Here is a 27921-nt window from a genome sequence, read left to right on the forward strand (position 1 = left end):
GTGGGTAAGAAACATGAAGATCTTTGTGTCCCATATGACTAGTCACCAAAGGGTGACTTTGGCAGAGGATAATTTTAATAATCAAATGGGTACGAGCCCAGTTAGGCTCCTTCCCTAGCGATTTCTGTCACAGCCCAATGGGCTTATGACAAAGTGGTCATAATGATAAAGATGGGGGTTATTCATGGGCTCAGCAACATGGACTTGCACTTACCAAGGCAAACCTAGCTATAGCCACTGCTGGGTGTTCAGTCTGCCAGCAGCAGAGACCAACATTCAGTCCCCGATATGTCACCATTCCCTGAGGTGATCAACCTATTGCATGGTGGCAGATTGATTACATTGGACCACTTCCATCGTGGGAGGGGCAGTACTTTGTTCTAACTGGAATAGGCACATACTCCAAATATAGGTTTACCTTCCTTGGATGCAGTGCTTCTGCCAAAACAATTTATGGACTTACAGAATACCTTATCCACCATCATGGTATTCCATGTAGCATTGTTTCTGATCAAGGAGCCCACTTCATGGCAAATGAAATATGGGAATGGGCAGATGCTCATGAAATTCACTGGTCTTACCATGTTCCCCATCTTTCTGAAGCAGCTGAATTGATAGAATGGTGGAATGGGCTTTTGAAGACTCAATTATGACACCAATTGGATGGCACTACCTTGCAAGGTTGGAGCAATGCTCTTCAGGTGACTGTGTATACTCTAAGTCAGTGTCCATGCTATGGTGCTGTTTTTCCCATTGCCAGGATATGCAGGTCCAGGAATCAAGGGATGGAAATGCGAGTGGCTCTACTCACTATTACCCCTAGTGATCCACTAGGAAAATGTTTGCTTCTTTTCTCCACACTCTTGAGTTTGCTAGTCTACAGGTCATAGTTCCAAAAGAAGGAGTGTTTAAGTCAGGAGATACAACATTGATTCCATTGAATTGGAGGTTAAGACTGCCATCCAGCCACTTTGAGTTCCTCATGCCTCTGAATCAACAGGCAAAGAAGGGAATTACTTTACTAGCTGGGGTGAATGATTTGACTCCCAAGGAGATACAAGACGGATACTATACAATGGAGGTAAGGAAGAGTTTGCCTGGAATATAGGAGATCCCCTTCGGCATCTTTTAGTACTACCATGCCCTGTGATTAAAGTTAGTGGCAAACTGTAACTACCCAATCCAGGCAGAACTACCAATGGCCCAGGCAGGACCTCAGGAGTAAAGGTTTGGCTCACTTCAGCAGACAAAGAACCAGATCAGCTGAGTTCCTTGCTGTGGGTAAAGGGAATATGAAGGGGTAGTGGAAGAAGGTAGTTATAAATATAAAGAAGTTTGTTATAAATATGAACCACAATTGTTGTGAATATATTTGTGTATATAAATAAAGCAAGTTCTTTTTTTTTATCCCTGGCTTATCCCTTTATCGTGTAAGTTGTACTAACTCTATGTCATAAAATTTAAATTTTAGGATATCAAGTTCAAGAGTGAATATTACCCAAGAACTTGCACCCTCTTTTGGGGAAAGAGTTCATGCATTTCTGGTTGTACACTAGGCAGTTGCATATTGTTAGATGAACACAAGACTGCTATTGTTCTTATTTAAAGATTAAGTATGATTTAAGGAGGTGTATGAGGGCCAAGTTGACAAGGGGTGGATGGTGATAATTACTTCCATGTGTCATCCTAGCTAGGTTATAGTGTCCATTTGTTGGTCAAGCATTGTTCCTTTGATGATATTTTGTGGATTTAAATCATTAGTCAGTTGATTGTATTTATGGCTGATTGCATCTACAATCAACTAAGGAGATTGCTTTCAGTAACCAGAGAAGTCTCATCCAATCAGTTGAAGGCCATAAAATGAGAACTGATCATTTCAGCAGTCAGAAGAGAGAATTTCTAGCTCTACTTCAACCAACCAGCTTCTTCTGGAGAATTCACTGAAAATCTATATCGGAGTTCCCAGCTTCCGGCCTGCCCTGTGGAATTCAGACTTGCCCATCCCCATAGTTGCATAGGCCATTTCCTATCATAAATCTTATTATATATTGATTCTTTTTCCCTGGAGAATACTGACTAATACCATGGGCTTCTTGAGAAGATCTACAACAGGACAAAATAACTCAGTATTCATGCTCACGTTGTCTGCATTTAAATTCTTGTTGCTTACCTGTTGTGTGACTTTGGACACTTAACTAAGTGTCCATATCCTTATCCATATCCATAAAAGGGTTATAACGATAGTACTTATATCATATGGTTGCTATAGGGATTAAATGTATTAATTCAAGTAAAATATCCAGAACAATGTCTGACACTTAGAAATAGCTAAATATATCTTACTGAAATGATGAACTGTGGCCCCAAAGATGCTAAGTAGTAGAACACCCTGTATTAGATTGCCACAAATCAACTAGCTTAAACCACAGAAGTTTATTGTGTCATAGTTTTATAAGCTTGAATTCCAAAATCAAGGTATCAGCAGAAGTCTGTATTCTGGTTGTGGCTTGCCAGCAATCTGAGACAGAATTCAATATCTGCCTCTGTCACATGGCCATCTTCTCTTTGTCTGTCTCCTACTGACAGTGACCAAATTTCCTCTCCTTATAAGGATACCAGTGATTTTGGATTAGGACCCACCTTAATCTAGATTGGTTCCATCTTAATTAATAGCATCTTCAAAGATTCCATTTCCACATAATTTTACATTCACAGGACTAGAGAGTTGGACTTGAACATGCATTTTGGGGGGGATGCAGTTCAACACATAACACACTTCCAAGCTCAGTGGCTTAAAACAAGAAGCATTCATTCTCACAGATCCGTGAATAGGCTCTGCAAAGGGGGCTCACTGAGGTGTCTGTGACTGGCTGGGGACTGGCTGATCTAGCTTGGGCTTTTCTGGTGCTCTGCTCCATGCAGGTCTCATTCTCTGTCTGAAACCAGCAAGCATGCTGCCATGGAGATGGCAGAGGCACAACAGCATAGACAGAGACTTGCAGACCTCTTGGGACCTAAGTTTGGAATTGGCACACCATTGCATCTGCCTCATTCTATTGGCCAAAATAAGTCACATGGCCAAACTCAAAGAGGTGGGGAATATACCCTGCCCGTTGTGGGGAGCCATTGCAAGTCACGTGGCAAGGGTCTGTTCAGAGAGAGGGCTGAAGAATTGATGCCTACAACGTAAACCACCACAGCTACTCTTTTGATTGCAATTATGTCGTGGTCTTCAACTGAGTAAGTCACTTCTACACCCTGATTGAGAGTGATAAATCTAAAGAACTCAGGCCCTGGCTCTCCATCCAAAGAAATTCCTTCCTAGCCACTCCTAGCTTTGGAGTTGTTAGCAAATGTGTGTGCTTGTGTGTGTGTATGTGTGCGCATGTGTGTGTGTTCGAATCAGATCTTTAAGTACTCAGATAAGCTCCCTATATGAGCAGTGTTTCTAAAGGGACACTTCTAGGAATGATTGTTTAAGACTTCATACTATTAGGCTCCATAGTTACAGAGTGACTAGGGATGCTTAGATATAACAGGATTTGGGAGAGATGTGTTAGTTACCTAAGAGCTGGGCCCAATTACCAAGAGGGGAGGGATCTTAGAGGAATAATGCAGCTTGTTGCAATAATTAAGCTTTCCTAGTCACAGTTTTGTTTTCCTCTTTTGCATGCATGTGTGTGTTTAAGGAGACATCCCCTTGACGACAGAATGTTATTAAAATCCTCCATGTGGAAGCAGCCTGGGAGAGGAGATCATGCACAAGCCGGGAGAGGAGAACATGCACAAGCTGGTGCCATGAGCCCAGCTGCCAGGCTCTTTTTCCTTGCAGAAACAGCAGGTAGAAAACTCTGTATAATGGTTGAGTGACTGCAGAGAACCTTGGGAACCTGGGGTATCTACCCGTGTCAACAATCTTCCTATCCCCAAACATGATTGCAACCCCTTCTCCATGCCCCTAACTCTGTGAATTCAGGTGAAGAACAGAAGAAGAACTGTATTTTTCAGAGGCTTTTCAGACCTGTTTGAAGGCAACTCGTGGTGGCCTAGTACAAACACACTGCACACATACAAACTGAAATGAGTTTCATGAAACACTCCTAACCTTTACTGTGTGTGGTTTACTCTGTTATTTCCTATTCTATTACATTAAAAAAAATAATGCTAGCAATGGTCTACATACTGATTTCATAATGCACTAATGAGTCACAAGGGCACCTTGTAAAACTCTGGCTCTTTTCAAAGGTGTATGTTGACAGGTAAAGGGAAGGAGATGGGGACCAGGAAATAAAGCTCTTTCAGATCCATAGACCTCATGGTTAGAAGAGAACAAAGAAAGGATGTAGCTATGTGAAGCACGAGGATAGCGCCCATATTTTTTTGACGTTAGACACATCACGGATTACATGTGAAATGGTTCTGCACGGCAAGGATTTCCCCCACAAAGGATGGGAAAGACTATTAGAGAAAATCTAATCCGGTGTTTCCCATTCCTTCCAAAATAAATAGACCTTAAGTTTTAAAAAGGAAGTCAACTTAAATTAGAATATTAGGTAATAGCAGAGGGGTGCTTAGATAAGGAGAAATCTTGAAGGTGGTAAGAGTGTGATGGAAACCACTGGGAAATATTATAGAGGGACTTCTCACTTCCATTGTAAAGTGGGAAATGGTACCACAGATCGGGGAAATTATTACTACTCTCCAGCCTTCTCCATCAGGGCAGTGACAGCTCCAGGTTTCTGTCTTGTCCATGTGTTCCTTCTCCGGTCCTCAGTTTTGTCATCTGTTAAATGACAGTGGCCTTGCCTGTTTGTTAGGAATCACAAACAAGATGAGTCATTTGGAGTTAATAGGAACTTTATGAACTGTTGGCTGATAAGTATTCCTCTTTCCATTCCTTATGCGAGAAATGGAGCTGCTGTCACACCTGCGCTTACAGGTGCCTGTCTGGGTCATACACTGAACGTGGTTGTGATTACAGGATGATGTGATCTAAACCCACGTCCCAACAGATGTGCGGTGTCAGGATCTAACTGTGCTTGGCGTGGCTGGACCAAGTCCCATCTACCTGATTTGTGGGGCCTCCAACCCTGTGCCACTTGTCTTCAAAGCCCTCTACAGAATGTAAGTCATGCGCTGATCCTGGAATTACCCTCGGGGTGGTGAGTGGCCAAGGCCCCCCCATAGAAGATGGCCTGTTCCTGGTAGTGTTTATAGAGGCCCGACATATCCCCCAACCTGTCCCTGGCTTTAGAGAGGGCCAGAGCCACAGTGACAACCGTGCATGAGTCTTCATTAAACGTGAACTCAGATGGATGTAGAAACACATGGGGAGCCAAATCATATGTTTAAACAGTTAAGAGGAAACCAGGCTCAGCAAGCAACTCCAACCCTAGATTTAGCCTGGGTGAATTTTCCTTCTCTGGGATTTCCTGTCCCTTTCTGGATGTTTCTATGTATTGAATGTTCCCTGGCAGTTGGTGTAACGCCATCAACTCTGCGGTGAAAGGAAGCCTCACACAATTCTTGGGCTTAGCTGCTAAAATATCAACACAGCCAGGTTTAGATGACACCAGCTCCAGGCCTCTGTCCATCTGTGGTTACAATGGAAAGAGAGACCAAACTTTCAGATGGGGCTTAAGGAACCATCCACTATAAAGGCCTGGCCACTGCCCCAACAACTCCCTGGGGGGTGGGCGACAGTGGGATCTGTGGGGGACAAAAGAGGGGGTAGATCTTTAAGGAATGTAAATTAAGTGAACCCAAAAGTCTTCCTCCTACAAAGTTCTTAGACTGCAGTTAAAATTTAACAATTTTTTTTTTAATGTAATCTTCTGGCAGACTCAATTGCATGAGGGTGGGCAGTGGTGGTGGGGGGGGAGGGGGCAGGAGGGGACAATGGGCTGGGATTAGATATTTTACTTAGTGCTAAAATTCCGGGAAGTTTGTGTTGATCTGGGCCTGGATCTTGTTACTTTTTAGCTCAAATCTAAATCTTTATCTTCCAATTGTAGTCGAGAGGGCATCCTTATTTTTACTTAGTCATTTTTACAATTGCAGTTTTTACCCCCTTTCATCAAATTCAGCTGGTTAGATTAGCAGCCCTTAGCATGGAGATGAAAATATTGGTAAGGCCCAATGGTCCCGTTTTGTTTATTCTAACAGAGCAGGCTTTGATCTAAACATATTTCCTGGGGTCTGGATGGGATGACCTAATTCCTGTCTTATCCGGCTCCACTTTCCGTGAATCTCAGATTGCGCTTTACTGTGGAGCCCTTTGAAATTCACTTTACATTTTTTTCCCACTTTGTTACCCCTTCTGACATTTGTTTCATCTGGGGTGGAGTACGTAACTGCTAGTAAAGACCCCACTGCTTTATTTTTCTAACAGGATCGCTAAGTTTTAACAGAGTGGGAGCAATATATATATACATATTTAAAAAGTTCTCTCATTCTTGACATGCACTACATGCCAAAAACAATAAGCAGATAATCTATTACTAGAAATTTATGTCAACTGCAAGTCATTTAGGATTTTTCTGTTTTAACACTTGTTTTTCTAATTTGGAAAAAAAGTGACTGCTTCACCCCAAAGCCATTTGAATAAACCTAGCCTGTGAGGACTGAGATCTGAAAACCTGAGGTCCACCGCTAGCTTCAGGTGTCCCCAAGATTTATAAGCACTGTTTCTCCCATACTCTCCAACCCCCCAACTCTACCCCCACTTCTACCCAGCCCAGGACTTTGGATGTGTGTGTGGGGGGGTGCTCTCTTGTGCACCTTGGGCTGGTTATTAGTTCTTTTTTCCTTCCCCAGGTCCTCGGTCACCAAACCGCTCTTCCAACTATATTTTCCAAGAAGAAAGAAGGGGGTGGCTGGAAGGAGGGGGAAGAAAGAAAAAAAACACCATCAAGGAAGATAGGAAAGGAAAACCACAGGAAAAAGATGGAAAGAAGATGACAGCGACACAGTGAGACAGAAAAGAACAGAAAGTATATGTCTAGAAACAAAACCAAAAATGGGGAAAACAACAAGTTGCTCACATTTGTTAATTTTGAATGATGGGCACAAGGTGGGTTGTTGGATTATTCCTTATACTTCTCTGTATTTTTTTTTTTTTTTGCAACAATGCACATTTAAAAAAATGAACTGGGGGAAATGTCACCAAAATGAATCTTCTTAGCTAGAAAATTTTGTGAAGTTTTGCTGTCACCTTTCCAGAGGCAGCAACGGCCCTTCTTCCTTCAGTACTTTGGGGTCACCACGATTTCAAAACTGCACCTCAAGTTTCAGGAGGGGCAAAGAAAGGCGAAGGAACGTGGGCTGGGGGTGGGGTGCACTTAAGGTGGGGATATTTTCTTAGCACCAACTGCCTTTAAAATAAATCCTGTTGCTTTTATAAATATGAATCCATTTCTCTTTTGCTGGACTGAGCCGAAAGGTTGGAGTATTTATCACACCGAGGGGAAGCCCGACCGAGGGCGACTTCTTGTTTTGGAAACTGATGGCAAAAGGGATGGGCAGGTAGTGATCAACAGATCAGAACGAGAGTTGATCGATAGATGGACAGGCAGACAAAGGGCAGAGGGAGCGGCGGGAGAGAGGCAGACAGAGACTGCGACGCCGAGGCTCTTATCTTTTCTCAGGACTTCGGCTGTCTCAGAAATTCTGTCTAAACGAAAAGCTACTACTGCCCCTCCGCAACTTAACTCGCTTTTAGAAAACGCTAGAAGGAAGGAGGCTGATGAAGGAGGGCGCAGGAAAACAAACAAACAAACAAACAAAGCCTTCTTGCCCCCGCTGCCCGCCTTGCTGAAAAAGGGAGGCGCAGCCCGGGGTGCGCAGGGCCGGGACCCCCGCGCCGCTCGGCTCGAAATCGGGGGCGTGTCGGAGGTGATGGGGACGCAGCGGCTGGAAGGGGGTCCTTGGGAATCGGCGGCTGGGTTCGGCCCACCCAGCGCCTTTGGGGCGGGAGGCGAGGCTGGGGCGCGCGGGAGCCGGGGTGCGGGCGGGAGATGGGCGCCGTCTAAGCAAGCCGCGCTCGGGGCCCGCCGCCCGCAGGTTCCCCCCCGGGACCGCCGTAGGCTTCGCTCCCGGGCGTAGGCGCCGCCTCCAGGAGCTCCGGCCCCCCAAACCCCGGCAGCGCCGGGGCACCCCTCTCCTCGCCACGCCCCGCGGTCGCCTCTTCGCGGCACGATTTGCCGGCTCTGCGCGCCTTCTCTCCTGGCCCCCACTTTTGGTTGGAGGGGACTCTCCTGGGGTGGTGTGGACGGGACGTGAGACGCACCCGAAAAACAGCGCCCTCTAAATTTTCGGGTGCTGAAACGTCGGGATGGTTCTCTGCACCGACGCCGCGCACACCCGGACCCATACCCTCTCCCTGGTCTGGGGTGGGGGGGCGACCCCCTTGATGCCGCCATGCCCAGGCGTAGGGCCGGCGCCCACCTTCCACCCTGCCGCCCTGGACCCCCGCGGCCGAGCCGGCGCTTCGGGAGTTTTCTCGGCGCCGCGACCTCCCGGCCGGGAGCTCCGATTCGCGGGTCCAGTGACACGGTTTGGGTCCCGCGCCGCTGAGGGCACTTCCCGGGGCAGGCGGCCCTTAACCTGGGCACAGGGCCCCGGGCTACCGGCCGTACACCGCGCCCCAAGAGGAGGAATTCGCCGAGCCGGTTAGATACAACTTCCACCCTGTCCCTTTGCTCACCCCCAAACAGTGCTCAGGAGGAAAACATGTTCCCTCTGAACAGAACGGACAGAGGGAGAATCCAATTGAATTTTGACGGTGAAATATTCAACTTGGCTCTAATATGCATTAGGGTTGAAATTTTTGTTCTTTAGAATATGCATGTGTGTTTAAATGCCTAAAAGGCTAATTAAATAAAAAAAAAACATGTTGACCTCTCTGGGTTGAGGCCCAGTTTTGGAGTCAGATTATATAACCCCCGCTGCAGCGGGAATTCTCCGGCACTGCTGCGGCAGCCGCCTGCAAAAACACGATGGAATCCAGTGAAGTGAAACTAGAAGAGTTGAAATAAAGCTGAAGCCTAAGTCTGCGCAAATGTCCGCTTAAGGAAAACTTACCTGTCTGGATGAAACATCCAATAACAGAGTTGCATTTCCTTTGTTTTTCTTTTAATCCCGGGGTGGAGGGGCAGTGTTGTGAGAAGAGAAGAAAGATGATAAAATAAACTCCCAAGCACGTAATAGGAAAATATCGATAGCCTCAAAATTAAAAAACAAACAAAATATGGAGGCCCATGTAATGTCTTTCTTGTTATGCCTCTTACTATCCTTATTTAGAGAGAGAGAGAGAGACCATCACATACTCAATTTACTGGCACTTGGGGGAAATGCTAAAATATGTTTAGTGGTCTGGCTAAATAGAAATGCACTTTCAAAACACAGACACAGTAGTTTCTTTTCTCTGTTGCAAAAAAAAATGTATTTGATTACTTGAGTAAAATTACAGTATCTCTGTTGTTAGTAAGTATTAAATGTTAAAGAAATTGGACCCCCCCTTCCTTTCAACTTTCCAAGAAAGTGCATGTAACAGTCCTTTTTTGTTTTTTCTTCCATACCTAATACAAAATAAACAAACACTATACCTGTTCTCTTGATCAAGAAGAAGCATTTGCTCTTGTAAGGAACATATGTACATTTTAATGAAAGTGATATTTCTTATTGTATATACAAGAGCATCTACATTTTCTCCACTGAAGGTTGTTCAAGATGCTTACTTAGCAGCATTGTGAAATTCCAGCACACATTTTCTATTGTGAATATACCTACAAGGCAAAATGTTACGTCTCAGTTTCAACTACCAAAACAACACTTGTATTTTCTCTAAAGAATTCTGCGTGCTTATTACTGTACAGAAACTTATTAACATTGAGGACGACTCAAGTAAAAAGCACAGTACAAATAGCAGTTCAAAACGGAAATGGTTAAACTACCAAAAAAAAAAAAAAACACAAGTTGAATTTTAGAATAAAAATTAAAAAAAAAAAAAAATAGAAAACAAACCTTTCAGAGACCCACACTATTCAGGCTACTTTCAGTCCTTTCCTTAAATCTGTTTTGTAAGATTAGACAATGTGTTTGCTGATAAAATTTTCCAGCAGGATCAAAGTGTACATTTATATACAGACTTTATTAGAGATCTAATGCATCACTGAGGCATTGCATCAACACCAGATTCATATTAAACTGGATATAGAAAATAAGTTAATGCCAGATTAAGACCGCCTAGCAGGGCAACTTGCAATTGCCATAAATGTTACAGCAAGCTTACAGCACTCTAGTCAATTAGTATTTAGTCCAAAATACAGAAGACCAAAGTTAACGCTTGCATTCTGTTTGCAAAGCAAGGTTATAGCACTAATAAATAAGCTTTCTTAGAACTCTAGAAGTTGAACAAGGTACAAAAGACCGTCTTCATAAAGTTGCAGTTCATAGATCTGGGGAACCAGAGGGCAGGGGAAAGGGGCCAGGAGTAGGAGGGGGTCCGGAGGTCGCCTTCGGGACAGGAATGTTATTTCTCGAGCCCAAGTTCCTTTAACTGGTGACAATCTCTTTGCTGTCCTCCACGAAGCGGGTGAAGCGGAAGTTGGTTCCGTTCTCACTGCTTGCCATTTTCTCCAGGCCGGCCAGAGGGGCGCTGGGCTCGGCGTTCTGGAGCTTCTCCAGATTTCCCGTCAGCCCACTAATAGGTGAGCTGCTCCCGCTGCCAAGGCTTCCAGGAATTGGAGGGACGCCACCGTTCTGAATGACGGAGATCTCGTTGGCCTTCATCGCCAGCCCGTTGGAGAGCGCTGCTGCATACTGATTCCAGAAACTGGAAGGGTCCCCGCTTCCTGACCTTGCCACCAAATCCTTCTGGAACATTTCTGGGAACTTGACGGGATTGCCTCCTAGAAAGGTCATGGGGCCATCCACGGAGAGCCGCCGGCCCCGGCGTGCGGGGGTGCTATTCCACATGTGAGTGCCCATGTGCACCTGAGATTCAGGGGGAGAGACAGAGAAGGGGGGTGGGGAGAGAGAGGGAGAAGCTTAATAGTTGAATCTGTCTCAACTCATATCCCAACACTCCAAAGCAAGTGGCCTAAACGTCTACTCTTATTACGTGAAGGACAGTGGAGAAGGTAACGGGAACCATCCACTCCCGTCGACTAGTAATAACATGCATGCTCTCTGCAGCCCTGGGCCTCCTTTTCTCTTCCTGGGCAAAAGAAGATGCCTTACTTACTCTTTTTTTATTGTACGTATTTAGTTTATAATGGCCTCAAGCAAGCCAGCCAGTCACAGCTAGCTCCTTTCAGGGTTAGAATTGTTATGTCCACTCTCATTGCAACGGTAAGGATTGTATCTGACACCCTTTACCCTATAAATGTCCTTTTCAGATGGGAAGAAAGTACCCCTCACTGATTGCCCCTCGGAGGGCCCGTGTCCGCAGAGAAAAGCCAGAAAGTAATTATTCATCTCACATTACTGGCAGCAATCTCTAGAGAAATACTCTGTCAACAGAAAAATGTACACAGCGAGAGCATTCAACTGTTGCTCTAGAACTTAAGCATATTTGCTTTATTTCCAACACATATCAGTAGGAAATGTTGTATAATCAATTATCATAATAACCATTAGCAGAGCAGTGACGTTATTGTTTTTAGCAAAACAAGCTGTGCTGGACTGCACAGTTATGACAAATAGGTGCAGGAGCTGAGGAGAGCCGTAATTATTAAGTGATACAGGCAGCACGCAGGCCACACGGAGGTCTTCAATCAATACCCCCTGGCAATGCCGGGCTGTCTTATTTGGTAGGTAAAGCAATTCATTTGATGCACTTAGCGAGACATCGGATATAGGCCGCTGCCTCGCTTAGGTGCCAAATTATTCAGTGCCCTCTGACATTTCAGCAAGCTGCAACCTGCTCTCGTCCCCGTCACCCTCCTGAGGTTGGGTAGCCAGCCCCAGGCAGCAGGCTCCCTTGCGGGTGGGTGTGTGTATGTGGGGGGGGGGTCTCTCTCCCTGAGGGCCTGGGCTGGTGGCACGGGGAGCAGGCATTACGAAGAATCGGTGGCACCCAGAGAGCGGGGTGATGGGGTGGGTGAGGTGTGCACGGAGCGGGGTACCTTAAGATTGCCTTTTGTCGTGAAAGCTCTTCCACAAATAGTGCAAGCAAAGGGTTTCTCTCCAGTGTGAGTTCTCTCGTGAATCTGCAGGGCACTCGAGGAAGAGAAGGTTTTGCCACACGCGTTGCAGTAATGCTGCTTGGGAGTTCTCCTGGGCAGCGCCGGGAGCAGAACTGGGGATGTAGCAGAGGTTGTCAGGGGCCCGGAGGGGATGTGACTGGTGGGAGTATCCTTGCTGTCCTGAGGAGAAACGTGCACGAAGCCGTTGACCTCTGTTTTGATGAGCGATGACAAGGAGTTGGTGGGAATCACTGCCGAGTTCTGACTGGGGCCGAGGTTGGAACTGGGCTCAAAGAGCTGTGATGGTAGATCTCGCATCTGATGTGTCAACATGTGCTGCTTCAAATTACCCTTTGTGGAAAAGCCACGATTGCAAACTGTGCAAATAAATGGTCTCTCTTTGGTATGACTTCTGTAGTGAATATCCAAGGCACTCTGACAAGCAAATGTTTTGCTGCAAATGTCACAAGCAGTATTTTTAAATTTACCCCGATCTCTGAAAGGGAAGAGGATTCCCAAAGAATCTTCTTTGAGGATTTTCTCTGTATGAGTAGATGTCAAATCCAAAGCCCCACCATTCACTGGGGTAGGAGACAGACCATTGGCAAAGTCACTTGCTAACCCTCTGGGTGGCTTCTCCTCGAGGCTGGGTGACTTGTGGAACTCCTGGGTGCTGTTGGATGGGGACAGAGCCTGCATGGAAGAGGTAGACTCTGAAACGGCCGGGCTCCCAGCACTCTGGCTCTCCACGTCCCCACCCACCGAAGAAGAATCGTTGGTCAGGACGTCCCCTTCTACTGATCCGTTCTCCACCGACTTCAGGCTGGCCTGCAGCTGCTCTGCCAGGCCGGCGTTGATCATCTTCATCTGATTTTCCAAAGCCGCGATGCTCGACATCTCTAGGGGCAAAGGTGAAGACGACAGGCTGTCCTGGGATGCATCCGCAGACTTGGGCGTGTCTGGGATGCTACCCTCGGGACAGTCTTCCATGTTTTCATCGGAGAAGTTGTCCAGGTCATCAAAATTTTTCTCATCAAAGGAGCCCGTGTCCGACTCCATGGACTCGGGGTAGCTATCGGTGACCGGGGTATTGGGGATCTGGCCTCCCATATGCATCCGAATGTGCTGCTGCAGGACAACAGCATTCGTGAACTTCTTCTGGCAGATGGGGCAGGAATGCTGGACTCTGAGAGGCGGCATAGCGCGATGGACACTATAGTGAGTCTTGAGATTCCCTTTTGTGGTGAAAGCCCGGCCACAGATCTTACACTTAAAGGGCCTCTCCCCAGTGTGTGTCCGGTAGTGCATTTTCAAGGCGCTCTGACAACTGAGGACTCGGTGGCAGATGATGCACTCGTTGGGGTCGGTCGCCTTCTTGTCAATGTTCTCTACCAGTTGCTGGAGCTTGGACGTCTCCGATGCCTGGGCTGAGTCCAGCAGTCCCCCAAAGGGAAACTTAGCCTTGAACTGCTCTGACATGAGTGGCAGCAAAGGGTTGGTGAAGGTGGTGGCGTTGCCTGGGCCTGAGTCCACTGCCGGGGAGCTCAGGGAGCTCTTGCTCGCTGTAGGGACAGAGTTGGTGACCCCACCGTTCTCTTCGGTTTGGCCACTGGAAGGTGGCAGCGTGGACCGTTCGGCTTCCTCCGGGAACCCACCTGGGTTTCTTGTGGCCGGCTCAGGGGCCCCAGAGTCGCTTTTGACTGAGCCCGGGGGGCTGGCAGCAGAATGGCTGATGGGGATGGGGGCTGGCTCTTCCGTCTTGATGAAGGGTGTGAGGCTTGGGAGGGTCGGGGGCAATGGCAGGCCAACCGAAGTGGTCAGAGTGGACAGGACTGGTTTGGTGTCTAGCCAGCTGGTGACTGGCTTCTCTGGGGGGATGGACATGCCATATGGGATGCCAGTACTTGTGGGAATATTGTCCAAATGCTCAGGCACGGGATATGGGTTCATCTGGATATGAGGGTATTTCTCTTTGTGACGCTGAAAGTGGACTTTGAGGTTCCCCTTCGTGGAGAACCTGTTCCCACAGATGTTGCACTTGAACGGCCTCTCTCCGGTATGTGAACGCAAGTGGATCTGCAAAGCACTGTCACTCCCAAAGACCTTGGCGCAGAACCTGCACTTGTGTTTGAAGAACGCCTCGTCCGACGTGCTTTTCGCTTCGAAGGCAGTGACATTTGGTGGCTTGTTTTTTCTTTGCTGGGCCAAGGCAGACAAGGAGTTTAAATCCTCTGCAGTTGTTCCGATGTTGGGCAAAGGGCTGGGGAAAACCGAGTTAGCAGGGGCTGGCTGAGGTAGAAGTGGATTAGATGCAGGACTTAATAAACTGCTTATTGCAAAAGCTGGTGAGGATGACGCTGAGACTGCTGGGTTACTGATATGGGAGGCACCAGCACTCGAAGCCACTTTTTCCGAGGATGGGGTGGTCACTGCCGCCGCCAATATGTTGATATTGGGGGAAGAGCCGCTGTTGGGTGGAATGATGGTATTGCCAGAACTGCTCTGAGGTAGCTGGATTTGGGGTAGCTGCTTCACACCACTGATGCTGGCAGATTGGCTGGCGAGGCTCTGTGCTAATCCAGCTGCTGCCGCCAGCTGCTGAGATAAATGGGAACTTAGCGTGGACAAGGGGTTGGCAGATGTTCGTAAAGTACCTTGAGAAGGACTAGAAGACGTTGGCAAGTCTGCATTCTGAGAAGCCAACAGCAATATTTGGTGACGAATCTGTTCAATCAGTTGCAGCTGGTGGATCTGCTGCTGCTGCAGAGCTAAGAGCTGCTCCATGAGAGCTGGGACGGCCAGCTTGCCCCCGGAGCCCCCGCTGCACCTCGCTTCCTGGGAGAACTGGGCCACTGCCACCTTGGTGCTCTGGAGGTTCTCGATTATGACGTTGCTATTGATGACGGAGAAGTTGCCCAGTGATGTCAGGTCCCCAAGTTGAGGTAGAGAGGTTGTGATGGCTGAGGTACCTGGGGGGGAGCTGCCATTGCAGCTGGGGGTGGCGCTGCTGTTGCCGCCGCTGGAAGTACTGCTGCTGCTTTTGCTAGTGACTGGGGGCTCCACCTCCATGGACTCTTCCCTGTTGAGTCCGTTGGGCTCCGAAAGGTCGCTGCAGTCTACTCGGTCTGTTTTGTTAACCATGTTGTTCATTTGTTCATCAGGATTATCAGAAGGGGGGCTGGGGGAGAAGGTTTCAGGAGGGGAAGGTGGATTTTCATTGACGATTAAAACCAATTGATTTTTAGTGCAGTTCTTCTTGTGGAGCAGAAGGTCTGATAATTCAAAGAACTCGGCACAGCACCTGCCACAGACATGGGCATCCTTGTTCTTAGTGGTTCGATTCGGTTGACCCTTCTCTGTGTCTCCTACAAATATCAAAAGGCACAGGGTTAGAGAGGAGCCAGAACATGCAGAGTCAACTATGACTTAAAAAAAAAAACTTAAAAAGTTAAGCCATTATTTCCCACCTGCAAAGTTCTAACCTGTAGCCCCTGAGAACCAATCAGTATTGCCTAAGAACGTTCATAATTACTTTTTTTAAGAGTACAGGAGGAATTCCTATCAATCTGATATCTCAAAGAGTCATGGCCTTCCTGTTATCCACCAAAATATAAACTACTATGAACTGAAGACTTTAGTGCTTAAGCAAAATACTGATTTCCAACATTTTATGCACTTTATTGTCTAGTTGTCTGAAGAGTGGAAGAGTGACCCACAACCATTCTGAAGACTCATTAGACTCTTGAATTTCTGTCAACCTTATTCATTTTCAGCTGATTCAAAGATATCTCATGACAGTTTGCTCTGTCACTAAACTAATTTGTAGTCATTCAGGTTCCAATCGGTTGTTGACAAGGAAAAAACAAATGCACATCACCAAGCGTAGACTGACAACCTGAAAATCACCTCCAGCCCCTGCCTAGAACCTGAGCTAAGTCTGATCCATGACAAACACACTTTAGTTAACATCAGTAACAAACCCGGCTCAAGACTCAGATGAACGACAAAAAGGAAAGCAACACACACACAATGAAGAGAGACACCATGAACGTAATCCATTAGCAGCCCTGCCTGGCACCTAAACATCACCCCATGGTATGTTTGTTTTTAACATTAAAGAATGCGACTTGGGTTACTACTCCACTAATCAAGGAATATACGGCCAGTAAGCTCCAAATGGCAACATCACGTCTCTAAATATTTCATCAAAAGTGCTCTTTATTATCTATAAAAACTGGCAAAGATTTATAGTTCTGATTAGACATCAACTTAAAAGAAGGATGCGCAATTAAGAGAAAGGGCTGCCATCACGTATGAAACTAGTCTTGGTTTGGAGTTCGGAAATGCTTTGCAATTCTCCTTGTCTGAATGCCTTTAAAAACAGTTTGCTCTTAACTGTTATCAATTGTTCAACAGATTGTCCTGAACCTTTCATTATAAAATCCCTTTATTTCATGTTTGTTTCCACTGGTTGCTCAGATTTCTTCTCACTAAGATCCATTTGTAAATTAAACATAAAAATCTCCAACTCCAAGCTAACATCCTATTCAAAGACAGGATGGCGTCCCATTGTTTGCCCAGCATGGGGAACACCAACTTCTGTTGTACAAATGGTGTGTGGTCATCTCGGAAGGCTGTGGAAAAAAAAAAACTGTTTAATTCAAGGATTACCTCCCTGCATGCTTTTCTGAGAACTGAATCAGATAATAGGTAGTTTCCATGACTTCCAAATTGAATCTCCAAGAAAACTTGCAGGAAAAGAATGTAATTGCAGATATGAATAAATGCAAAATCAAAATGCTGCTTTTCGGTAAACTTACGAGTCAATTCAAAAGAGCCAGCCACTTGCCTTTTATAGTAAGCATTAAAAAAAGAAATAAAAAAGCGTGAGCAGTTTTGCATTCCAGAAAACAGAATTAATACCAAAATACTAACTTCTGAAAATTCCTTAACTCTGTTTGCCTTGAGTGGTGTTGAAGCTGACTAGAATCCCCTGGCAAAGTATGTCAAATGTATGCACACTTTACTCACTGGATGTTGTTTGAGCAGCTAAGTTATACTTAACAAGCTAGCTTTCCTAATATCCATCTTTTAATCTCCACAAGGGTATGGTGCAAAATGCATTACCACCACCAAACAAATCTTCGTCGTAGCAGAAAATACCAATAAGGATTCAGTTTTAATTTAATGTTTAATCATCCTAATTGGTGCCCGTTTCCTATGCACATTCAAGGTGTCGTCTTAAGCACTTTCTGTCTCTCTCCCTGCCTTAAAACAATATAAACAAAATATCAGGTGAAATTCACTAAAGTTATGTTGCTTAACTTGGGACAAAAATAATGTGACAAAAATTCTGTTTAAAGCTTCTTATTTTGACAACCAATTTTAAATGATGCATCCATTTCAGATGCTTATTTTAAACTAGGAAATGCAATTCCTAATATATTCAACAGAAATGTTATTTCTTTCTTTGCACATTTCCATATGTAATGGTTATGTTTCCATCTACTTTTACAGCCAATTATGAAGGAACAAAAGCTATTCTGTTTGTTCACACATTTTCAACAAAATGCATTAAAACTATTATGTCAGCATGTTCTATTAAGCTCTGCATTCAGTGGAAAATACTCTTCAACCAGCTCACATTTATCAAAACATAAAGCCACTTTAAAACACAGTTTTGCTTGGTCAGCTGGGCTTAGACAAATAATGACAGATTCAGAACTAAATAACTAGCAAGGGAAATCAGAAAACTGACTTCATCAATTGCACACATTACAATGTAGTCGCTTCAAATATTTAGCACATCTGTGCTCACGATTAAAGGGCATTTTAATTCTTTCTAACTTGCAAACATCTGATATTCTCATAATTTAGAGAGAAAATAAAAGGAAGGTTATGTTACAGGACTTAGCTGATTATTACTTTCCTGTGCTCGAATTCTGCATTTGTGCTGCCTCAAGACTCACTTGAGATTTTAAGTTTTTTGAACTGAATGTTTTTATATTTAGGATTGTGCTAACTGAACAGAAAAATATATAAACCCTTAACAAAAATGCCTACTCACTTCTAAGAAAGAGACTGTGCTGACAAACTGCCCATATTTTAGCTTTGATTTTCACAACTTTTTAAGAAGCTGACATTTGATCTCACTCTAGAATCAACTAATTTAGTTTCCTGATGTTTATGCACACCACACACACAAAAATCCTGGTATCTATTTTGACTTATTTTAAAAGCAGGTGTTGCTACACTGTGCTAGTTAGTTCTTAACTTTAAACCTCTCTACCTTCTGAACAAAATTCCAAAGAAACAACTTTAAAAAAAAAAAAAAAGACAAAATGTGAGGACTAGTTTGAAGTTCTTAACTACCACAGGGAATATTCTAAGTTGTAGTAACGTGCCAAAACAAAAACAGAACATCCCAAGCTAACATATTTCAATTTATTTTTCCAGAATCTCTGCTATTTTGTATCTCGCTCAATCATCTGTTACACAGGATTGCAACTGGTGACCCCATTATAGTAAATACAGTTGCTTTGATCCTTATACTAGTGTGAAAATAACATTTCAGTTCCTTTTGAGTGAATTTTGCATATAAATTGAAGCAGTTTTGTAATCCTGGTCAGATAAGAATTTTAAGAAGTGGCAGTTTTTCTAGTATGCACACACCAAAGAATTTGTGAATTTTCTGTGCTTTTTTTTTTGCATATCTGGTTATTGGTGATCTTATAGTTCCACCCAATTTATACTAAAATCCTAGATGTTTGGGTTCTTATTGCACTATTTGGGTGCTTGATGCCCAATTCAAAATTTTCAGTTTTTCATCCTCTAAACCAAGCACTACAGAATAGGAAACAGAAAATTGAAGTGTTCCAGCCTATCTGTCTACTGAGAAAATAAAAACAAAAGTATGCCCCACACTGAAGGGTTTAGCCAGCCAGGAAAGAAAAACAAAACCTATTTTACCGCATTTAATTTTCATTTTTGGAGTTTCTCAGTAAGATACTTGAGCATACTTCGCAATATTTAGGACAGCATTAGCAATTTTTAATAGAATCTCTCACGATGGTGATTTTGGAGTTCAGTATTTCAGCAAGCTGTTAGTTTCCATAGATCTATTTGGAAAGACTGTCACATACATTTTTGATCAATTGACCTTTTATCTTTTTTTCTGCACCGACCTGGCAAATGTCTGCATCTAAATGTCCAGCCTAAGGTTACAAAGAAAATTCAAACACAACATATGCCATGCATTACTTTCTAGAATGCCTAACGTTTCCTCTACTCAATATGTAACCAAACGACAAATTTATTGGCACCCTTCAAGTTTGTTCAGTGCTCTGACCAAGATTAGTATATTCTCAAGTGGAAGAATACAAGCGAAATCTCTGAAAAAACAAAACAAAACAAAATACAAAAAACCACCACCACCACCACCCAGCAACACGGACAAGACACTCCTTTAAAAATAGTAATCCAAACCCACCTAATGTACACAATAAATGAAAGGGGGAAAATGTCTTTTCCATGGATGAATCAAACTGAACACTAGATGGGGTTCCAGTTGCAAGGGTTTGTTCAAAAACTTCTTTGTGGCTTTCCTATTCCAGTGACGCGTAAAAGAGAGACTCCTTAAGGCAAGATCTAAACTTTGACTACATAAACATTGGCAAAAGCACAAGAAACTAAATCCCTGTTGTTTGAGGGTAAAACTGAGCTATGGGAACTACCTGTCAATCTTCCCCTTTGGGGGTCTGGCATCTGAGGGTGACAGGGGAATAAGGTTAGGAAAAGAAGCCAAGCTGATAAGGTGAAACTAAAATAAACTACGAACTTCCTGCTAAGTGACTAGCAAGACTCAATTTGGGGGTCACTGGGAAGATACTGAAGGGCATATTATGATCTGGACCTTGTCACCTCGGCATGGAAGGAGGCTAGCAAAGGTTAAAACAGCCCGACACATCTAGGTTTTCTAAAGCCTGGCCCACAAAGTTTTTTCTCCTCTGTGTGGGGGGAGGGGTGTGGGTTCCTAGGCTAATTTACCATCTCCTTTAGCAAATTACTTCAGTTTGGATATTCTAAGGCTGTTGGTGGAAGATATGGCTAGCTGCACCAGGATATATGTCTTAGAAAAAATCTAGCAAGGACTTTAAAAGGAATTTGTTCTGTTGACAGTATAGGGGCTTGACTTTTCACAATCTCAAAAAGCTTCACTGCTCCTCTACCAATTTCTCCCTCTGTTTCCCAGTTCGATCCCCATGTTAAAAATGTGGGTTTCTGACTTCTAAAGGACTTCCGTTAGCAAAAATGACTTGCTACCTCCAGAAGTCTAAAGAAATGAAATAAGGCCTCCCAAGAATACCCTATAAATTGACATTGTATTCTATAAATCATAGGAGAAATCTGATGGAAAATAAACCACAAAACATTCGGTATCACAAATTCACTTTCATACCACAAATTTACTTTCATACATCCTACCTTTTGCCCAACTAGACTTTGCTTGTTTGTATGTTTGTTTTTAACAGTTTCAGAAGTATGTGCAGCCCCAAGCAAATCCCAAGAAACCTTTTGCATTTTCTCATCGAGAATCTGCCATTATGCCACAAACTTAAAATAGTTCTGATTAAGCATGAATTCTTTCCAACTGCCTTATCTTGCAGGTGTCCGTTTTTTTAAAAAAAAAAAAAATCCAATTAATTATAGTTCTCTCTAACCTTTTGGGCCCAGAAATCAATGTTGCCATTAAACTGCTCACAGTGAGTAAATTACTGTGGTAAATAATAGAATTTCATTATTAATATAAACAAGGAATTTTTACGATTCCCTATAAGAAAGTCAATGTTTTATCAGCAATTCATGATGCTCTTATTTCCTTTCCAATATCATCTTCTCCTTGAAAAAGTTGAGCTCCAAAATACTTTAATAAAAGAGTGAAGTCTGGACAGGTCATCCATGTAGTTACAGGAATCTTCAAAACACCACTAAAGAAAGCAAAACCCAACACTCACACACACACACACACACACACAACTGAAATCCAAATCTTTAGTTAGGAACACACATATAACACCAGTAGATTCACCCAGTACTCCTTTGCCTCAAAAAGATTAGTCTGGGTAAATGATCTTACCAGTGGCAGTTACTTTTCTACGAGTAATTCAAGACTTGTTGAATATCAATTAAAAGACAAGTTATATTTGTCCTAATTTTGGTTTCACTAGAAATATTTTTAAATTTCTCCTTTTAATTTAGGGCATTTCTGACATAACAGCTACACTGATTTCAATAGAATTAAAATATCAACATCCTAAGATTGACCAAACAATCTTGTTTTCTTGACCTTATTCCAATGAAGTTATCGGAGTGGCTGTTTAGCATGGCTTGGGTTTTCTTTGTAAGCACACACACACTCACTCAAACCACACATGCACAACACAAACAGCACATCAGCCCTGGGAACTCCTTAGGCTTGAGCTGCTCCTGGAGTGCTTGGGAAACAGCCACCTAACAAACTTTTCTAGGTCCCACTCTGAGTAAAAGTCTTAAAATGTGAGGACATAGCACATGAGAGGAGTACAAACTAGATTCAATTTGGTATGTTCGATATTACATTTACCATAATTTAAGACCCATCTCAAGACAGAAGAAAACATAATCACATGATTTGAATAGGGGTTTGTCTTCTAAAATTGAACCACTTTTATACATGCTATATTAAACAAAAAAAGGCTCTTGAGATGTGTGTGTTTGCTGGGGGAGAAGAGTGGACATGGCTGAATTCAATGCAGAAAGGTGACTTTTTAAAGGCACATCCCGAAGTCTCAATTTCATTTATCCCACAAATATTCCAAAATAAAAAGATCTGTACATGTAAGGCCCTTCTGTAAGTTGGGCATCGGGGAGGATTAGTTGTGTACTAATATTATTACAACACACTAAATCCTGTAACCCTATTACAAAACCTACCCTCTAGGCAACTTCTCCCAAACTTATTGTTCAACCATGTAAAAACAGTCATAACCTAAAACCATTACTACTGAAGAAAATGAGGAGGGGGTGGGGTGGAGAGAGGTGAAGGAAGGGGGCTGGAGGGGGGTGTTTCTTATGGTGCCCCTAATAGTTGACTGCCTGTTAGGACAATGAGCTAGCTTTTGGAGATAAAAAAGAAAGAGAAAGAATGAAATTAAAGGAAAGAAAAAAGGAGAAGGAAATAACTCAGTCACTTAATTAACTTACCTCAAAGCTCAAATAAACCAAAAAAAAAAAAAAAGCACTAATAAATGATAATGGTAAGGGGCAGTGAACTCCTTTTATGCTATCGCTTTATGAGAAGCCTTAACTATTAAAAATTCCTGATTCGGAAGGCGACAGGAGAAAGGCAAAGACCTAGCAAGCATCATTTCTCCACGAAACTCGAATCTTTTTTTCCTAATTTTTAAATGTATAAAGTCAGTACAAATTCACATACACGCAAAAATAGAATAATAAACCTCTCCCTTCTTTCCCGTTTCGATTTTCGTATATGGACTGTTAACTTAGTATTTTGGTATGGAAGGTTTTCCTAGAAACTTTAGGAAAGAGAACTGCGAGGGCGAGAAGTAGAAGACACCAGCTGAGAATATCCAGAAAAAAATGCCCGCTGGAGTTAGCTGCGGCCTTGATTCATTTTACCTCAATTTACCCCGCGCACCCTGTCTCGTCTGTGGTGGAAAGCGGGGTTCATGGGGTCTTCTCAGCGCACTAAGAAATCTAGGTAAGGTTCGAAGCTTGAGGACGTACATGGGGGGCAAATATTATGGACAATTAAGCGAGTTCAGGGTCCCCATTTTACAGAAGTCCTCGTTCCCAACAGCCAGGGCGAAGTGAGTGGGGGTCCCTTGGCTTCCCTGCCTGGGGTTTCCTCGAGCCCCTGCGCCCGGCTCCATTGCGAGGCAGGCCTCGGGGGAAGGTTCCCCCGGACCGTGGGGCCCGGCCGGCCGCAGAGTTTGGTGGACAGAGATGACGATAGAAGGGCGCGCTTCCGAGCCCGGTTGCCTCCTAATTTCCCCCAAATGCCGTCGGGGATCGGACCATCCCAGGAGGCATAGGAACCGCGGAAACCCTGCGGGGGTCGCCCCCAGTCCTCGCGGCAGCCGGGAGGCGAACACGGAGTCTGCATGACCCGGGAACCGAGCTCGGGCGCAGCTCCCTCGCCTCCGGGGCTGGGCCTGGGAGCTCGAAGGTCCCTAAAATGAAACTCTTCAGGGACCAGGAAGGAGGGATTCAAGGTATCCTCCCTTCGGGCCCCAAATGCCCGACCGGATCTCTCCTAAGCTCGGCCGTAAGGTCTAGGGCACAAACTTTGTTCCGGACTTGCTCATTCCCTTCGGGACCCCTCGGTTGTGCCTCCATTCCAGAAAGCGAGTGCTTCTGTTTCATGGGGTTCTCCTCTGGTTATAGAGCCTCCTAACCCTAGAAAATTAGCCTTACGACTCTTTCCCCGACCCATCTGGAAGTATGGGGTCCCGCGGTCCTCAGCGAGCGGATACCGACTCTTCAGATTTCTTGGGGGCGGGTGTGCGTGTGTTGGGGGGAAAGATGCCAGGATAAACTTGGGAAGCCGGACCCCGACACCTTCCTCTGTCCCCCTTCACTCTGTCGCGGAAACAACCAGCAGCAAAAAGGGCTCCCGGCCCCAACCGCGACTCCAGCGTGTCACGCGGGGCGCCCAGACCCAGGTCCCCACCTTCTCGCAGCTCTGAACCCCCAAAGCTGCTCCACTGCGCCGCGCGGGTCGAGGTGGAATTTCAGCGTGTAGTAGAGGGCGCGGAGCTGGGCGCATCGCCCCACACTCGGAGCTCAGCCCCGACCTCAAAGTAAACTTCCTTCCCGCTTGCACAAGGGCCGGGGACGGTGAGGCCGGGCCAGGGGCCCCGGCCACCGCGCGGGGAGAGCGGGGGACCCTGGACAGGCAGGCGCCGACTGCCTCTGCCAGGTCCCGGGCCGCAGTCGCGCGTCCCGGGCTCCTTTACCCCGGAAAAGCTCCCGGGAAAAGCAGGGACGGAGGCGAAAGGCAGGCATGCTTTCCCTCCTCCCAACAGGAGATCCCAACAACTCCGGAAAGATCCTGCAGGGAGATGTGTTTGCTTTCCCTGGGGTAGGGGGGAAGCAAAGGCAAATTGAAAATTAAAAAGAAAAGAAGAATGCAGCCGAGTCTACAAGGCGAGCCGCGAGGCGGCGGCGGGGCAGGGGGCGCGGAGGCCAGCTCGCGGGTGCGTGGGTCCGGGTGTGCGTGAGTGTGAGTGCGAGTGTGTGTGTCCGCGGCGCGGGCCGGAGCACTCACCATCTCGCCGGGGGAGCGAGGCCACTTCGGGGTCGGATTGGAAATGTTGAGGCTTCGCTTGCTTCCTCCGCGACATGCTGGCTCAAACATCAGCTGGGGCAGAATAAAAAATTACTAAAAAAAAATCTTCTCAAAATTACGGAAATCGAGCGGCGGCGGCGGCGGCGGCTCCCCCCGCCCGCCGGCCCGCCCGCCCCCTCCCCGGCTCCCCGGCCCCGGGCGCAGCGCGCATGTGTCCTGCTATAATTATGATTATCAATAATGCATTGCGATTAATCATAGAGGGGCTCTTTGAAAGGCGATTGGCACCGGGCCAGCGCTATTCAAACCCGCTCGCCTTAATCAATTAGTTCGTGATTTGCTGCAGACCCCTGTCTCTCCGCGCGCTGGCCCAATAAGCCGGCCGCGGGGCTGGCTCTGCGCGCCGCGCCGCCCGGCACTAGGTTAACCCTCTTCGCGACCGCCCGGGACTCCGCGGCCGGGCCGCCGGGGGCCTGCCTCCTAGCCACTGCGCACCCGGCGCCCCGGCCGGGCGCCCCCTCCCACCCTGCCACCCTCCCTCGCTCGCCGCCACCCCCACCCCCGCCCAAGCCGGGCTGGGCCGACCCAAATTAGCATGCCCTCCTCCGCACCCAGCCGCTCCGGTGGGGGGGGGTGGGGCCGGGAGGCGGGGGTTGGGGACCCGGGTTACAGGCGCGCGGCGAACTTCCCAACTCGGTCGCCCCGCGCGCTGGCCCGCGGGGGGAGGGAGCCCGTGGCGGGATTTGGGGGTGGAGGTGGAGGGCGTCCCGTTTCCTGAGTGTTTCTTCGTTTCTTTACGAGCTACCAGAAAGCAGCCCACCCCCACCCCCATAAAAAAAAAAATAAGCGAGTGGGGAAGAGCCAGCCCCACGCCGGTCCGCCTCCCGCCCGCGGCCCGGCCTCCCTCCCTCCCTCCCTCCCGCCGCCAGACTCGGCGCTCCTTCGCCCCGAGTTCTCCATCCCCTGGATCCGGGCTCGCGGGGGCGCGGAGAAGAGGATCGTGGAAAGGTTTGGGGCTTCTTTTTTGGGGGAGGTGGGGGAGCTCTCCCACCACCCCCCTCAACCCCCGCCGCCCGAAAGCCCGCGATACTCCAGCTTCTCTCTTGCTCCCTAGCTCCCTTTCTCTACCTCGGGCATTCCCAGGACAATTAGGGCTGAAGTTTTCGGGAGAAGCGCCCCCCGGACCCGTGGGATAAGGGGGCGGCCCGGCTCCGCCCAGGACCCCTCCCGGGCCTCCCCCCCGGCCGCCCGGGTTGGCTGCAGGGTGCGTCATTCCGCCGGGAGGCGGCGGCGGCGGTGGCGCCGCCAAGCCCGGGGCGGGCGGAGAGAGAGGACCGGCCTCGGCTCCGAGTTCAGCTTCGGCCGGAGTGGGAGGGTGGGGGTGGGGGGTGGGGGGTGGGGGCGAGGGGAGGGGCCGTCGCCTACCCTGCTTGCTGCAGCCCGCCCCCGGCCTCGGAAGGCGCGGCTGGGCCCCTCCGGGCTCTGGGCAAAGCTGTCCCCGAGACCTCTGGACTCCCGGCCCGGGGGCTGGGGTGGGGGTGGGGGAGAGGGCGCTGCGCTCCAGCCTTTGGGCGACGATATGCCGACGCCGAGTCGGGAGTGAGTAGGAATCCCTGTCCTCGGCTGCCCGACCGCTCAAGAGCTCGCCTTCACTTGCCAAGCGCGACGCTCAAACTTTTCGCCCTCTCGCCATTCCCCGGGCTAGGATACAGCTCCCTCCCCGCGCCCCGGAGCCCGGAGCTGGGATCCCGCATTCCCTTCGCCAGGCTCCGGTGCTCGCGAACCTGAACTCGGTCCTCGGCTCAGCTTCAGGGTCTCTTCGCTCCAAGGTTCCCGAAGGACAAACTAAACTTCGGCCGAGGAATCGGGGAAGCTGGGGGTGCAGACACACAATCCCTGCCCTATCTCGCGATCGGGAAAGGAGGGGCTCATAAGGACGCCCCGATTCCAGAGCGCCCTCGAGTGCGCGTAGTGCCACGGTCGGTTCGCGCGAAGTGGGCACCAGTCTCCCGAGCGCCGCTTCGGGTGCTCTGGAGCCTTCGTCAACCGCGCTCTCCCAAACGACCCTTTTCCCTTACCCTTTGCTTCTTCCGTCTTTTTAAATCTAATTTTGTGTGTGTGTGGTGGTGGTGGTGGTGGTGAATGTTTGTTTTCTTCTGCGACTTTATCTTTTTCTTGGTATAACTTCTCCCTTCTTTTTCTCTATTCGTCCTTCCTTCACCTTTCTTCCTCCCCCTCTGTCCTCTCTTGGTCCCTAACACACCTACACACTCTCTCTCTGTCTCCGCCTTTCTCCCCAGGTCTTTTTGGGTACAGTAGATTTTGATAAAAAGACAAACGAAGCTATCAGTGGGGCTGATGTTGAAGAATGAAGATAATAATGTTTCCATAGGTGGTGCTTCGCATGCCATTATTTCTCACTGAATATTTAAAGAGCTCCCTGGGCAAAGATGGATCTGCGCGCTCCTGGGGTGCGAGCCGCTCGTTTCCCCCAGACTCTCGAGAACGTGTTACAGGAGCACTGGTAAACCCTGCACCCCATCCCACCCCCCAAATAGGCGTCCTCGCAAACACACCGACTTACACTCAGGTACACAGACGCGCCCGCGTGCACACTTGTTTCCCTGAATATGCCCGCGTTTGGAGACCCCGCAACCATCTCTAACAATCTTGGCTTCTTGAAAGTCCGGGCCTCTTGAGCAACGCGTGTTGCGGGGAACCAAGCCGAGCTCCCGATCACGCAAACTCTTTCCGTACCCGCCGCTTGCGCCGTGGGAAGCTCCGGGGAATGGCTTCACACGTGTTCGTTACTTGCTCTATGTGTGAGAAATTTTTTTAAAAAAGTTTCCCCTCCCCCCGCAAAAAACAAGCCACCAAAACAGCCAAACGAAATGCATACACAAAAGCAGCTTCGAGGTATTTAATTAAAAATGAGCGAGCAGAGACGAATTAATTGGGGGAACCCAAACTTTAATAACTTTTTTCGTTCTTTTGCGTCCTGGACCGCGTAGAGGAGGGAGTCTCTCTCTGCGCGCTGAGTCCCCGACTAATTTCTTGTTTGTTTTCTTTCCTTCTGTGGCCCGGGAAGAGTAGAGAGGAGGTGGGGGGGGGGGGGGGGGGGGATGGGAGGAGAGGGATAGTCGGAATGGCGGGGAGAGGAGAATTGGTCTTTATTGTTGATGGCAACACATCAATTACCGGCCATTGTCTCGGGCCCAAGTTCCGCGGTTCGCTGACGCGGGCGCCGCCGTGTCAGGGCGCGGGGGAGGCTCCGCGTGCCACGATGCAAATAAATAATTATATAAATGAAAACTGAGAGGGAGTGCGGGGGGGTTAATTTTTATTTTTGAGCGGTTCGAAAAACGGCAGCGAGTGCGAGTGAAA

General features: G+C 47.0%; 1 protein-coding gene across 1 annotated transcript; it reads right to left on the bottom strand.

Annotated features, from left to right (window-relative positions):
• Positions 1–9430: 9430 nt before the first annotated feature.
• Positions 9431–24634, bottom strand: SALL1 (spalt like transcription factor 1). The gene is made up of 3 exons (XM_077132428.1): positions 24517–24634; positions 12129–15553; positions 9431–10995 (listed from the first exon to the last, which is right to left on the bottom strand). Exons 1-3 carry the CDS (start codon positions 24590–24592, stop codon positions 10555–10557), a joined length of 3942 nt encoding a protein of 1313 aa, XP_076988543.1. The 5' UTR covers positions 24593–24634; the 3' UTR covers positions 9431–10554.
• Positions 24635–27921: the final 3287 nt, after the last annotated feature.

Source organism: Tamandua tetradactyla, chromosome 16 (assembly GCF_023851605.1).
Source record: "Tamandua tetradactyla isolate mTamTet1 chromosome 16, mTamTet1.pri, whole genome shotgun sequence".
NCBI lineage: Eukaryota > Metazoa > Chordata > Mammalia > Pilosa > Myrmecophagidae > Tamandua > Tamandua tetradactyla.

Excerpts from the sequence above, each read along its gene's own strand:
- SALL1 (XM_077132428.1), bottom strand. The coding sequence starts at position 24,592 with ATGTCGCGGAGGAAGCAAGCGAAGCCTCAACATTTCCAATCCGACCCC. Across the intron at positions 15,554-24,516 it reads CTCGCTCCCCCGGCGAGATG|GAGACACAGAGAAGGGTCAA; the intron begins GTGAGTGCTCCG and ends TGATATTTGTAG. Across the intron at positions 10,996-12,128 it reads CGACAAAAGGCAATCTTAAG|GTGCACATGGGCACTCACAT; the intron begins GTACCCCGCTCC and ends CCTGAATCTCAG.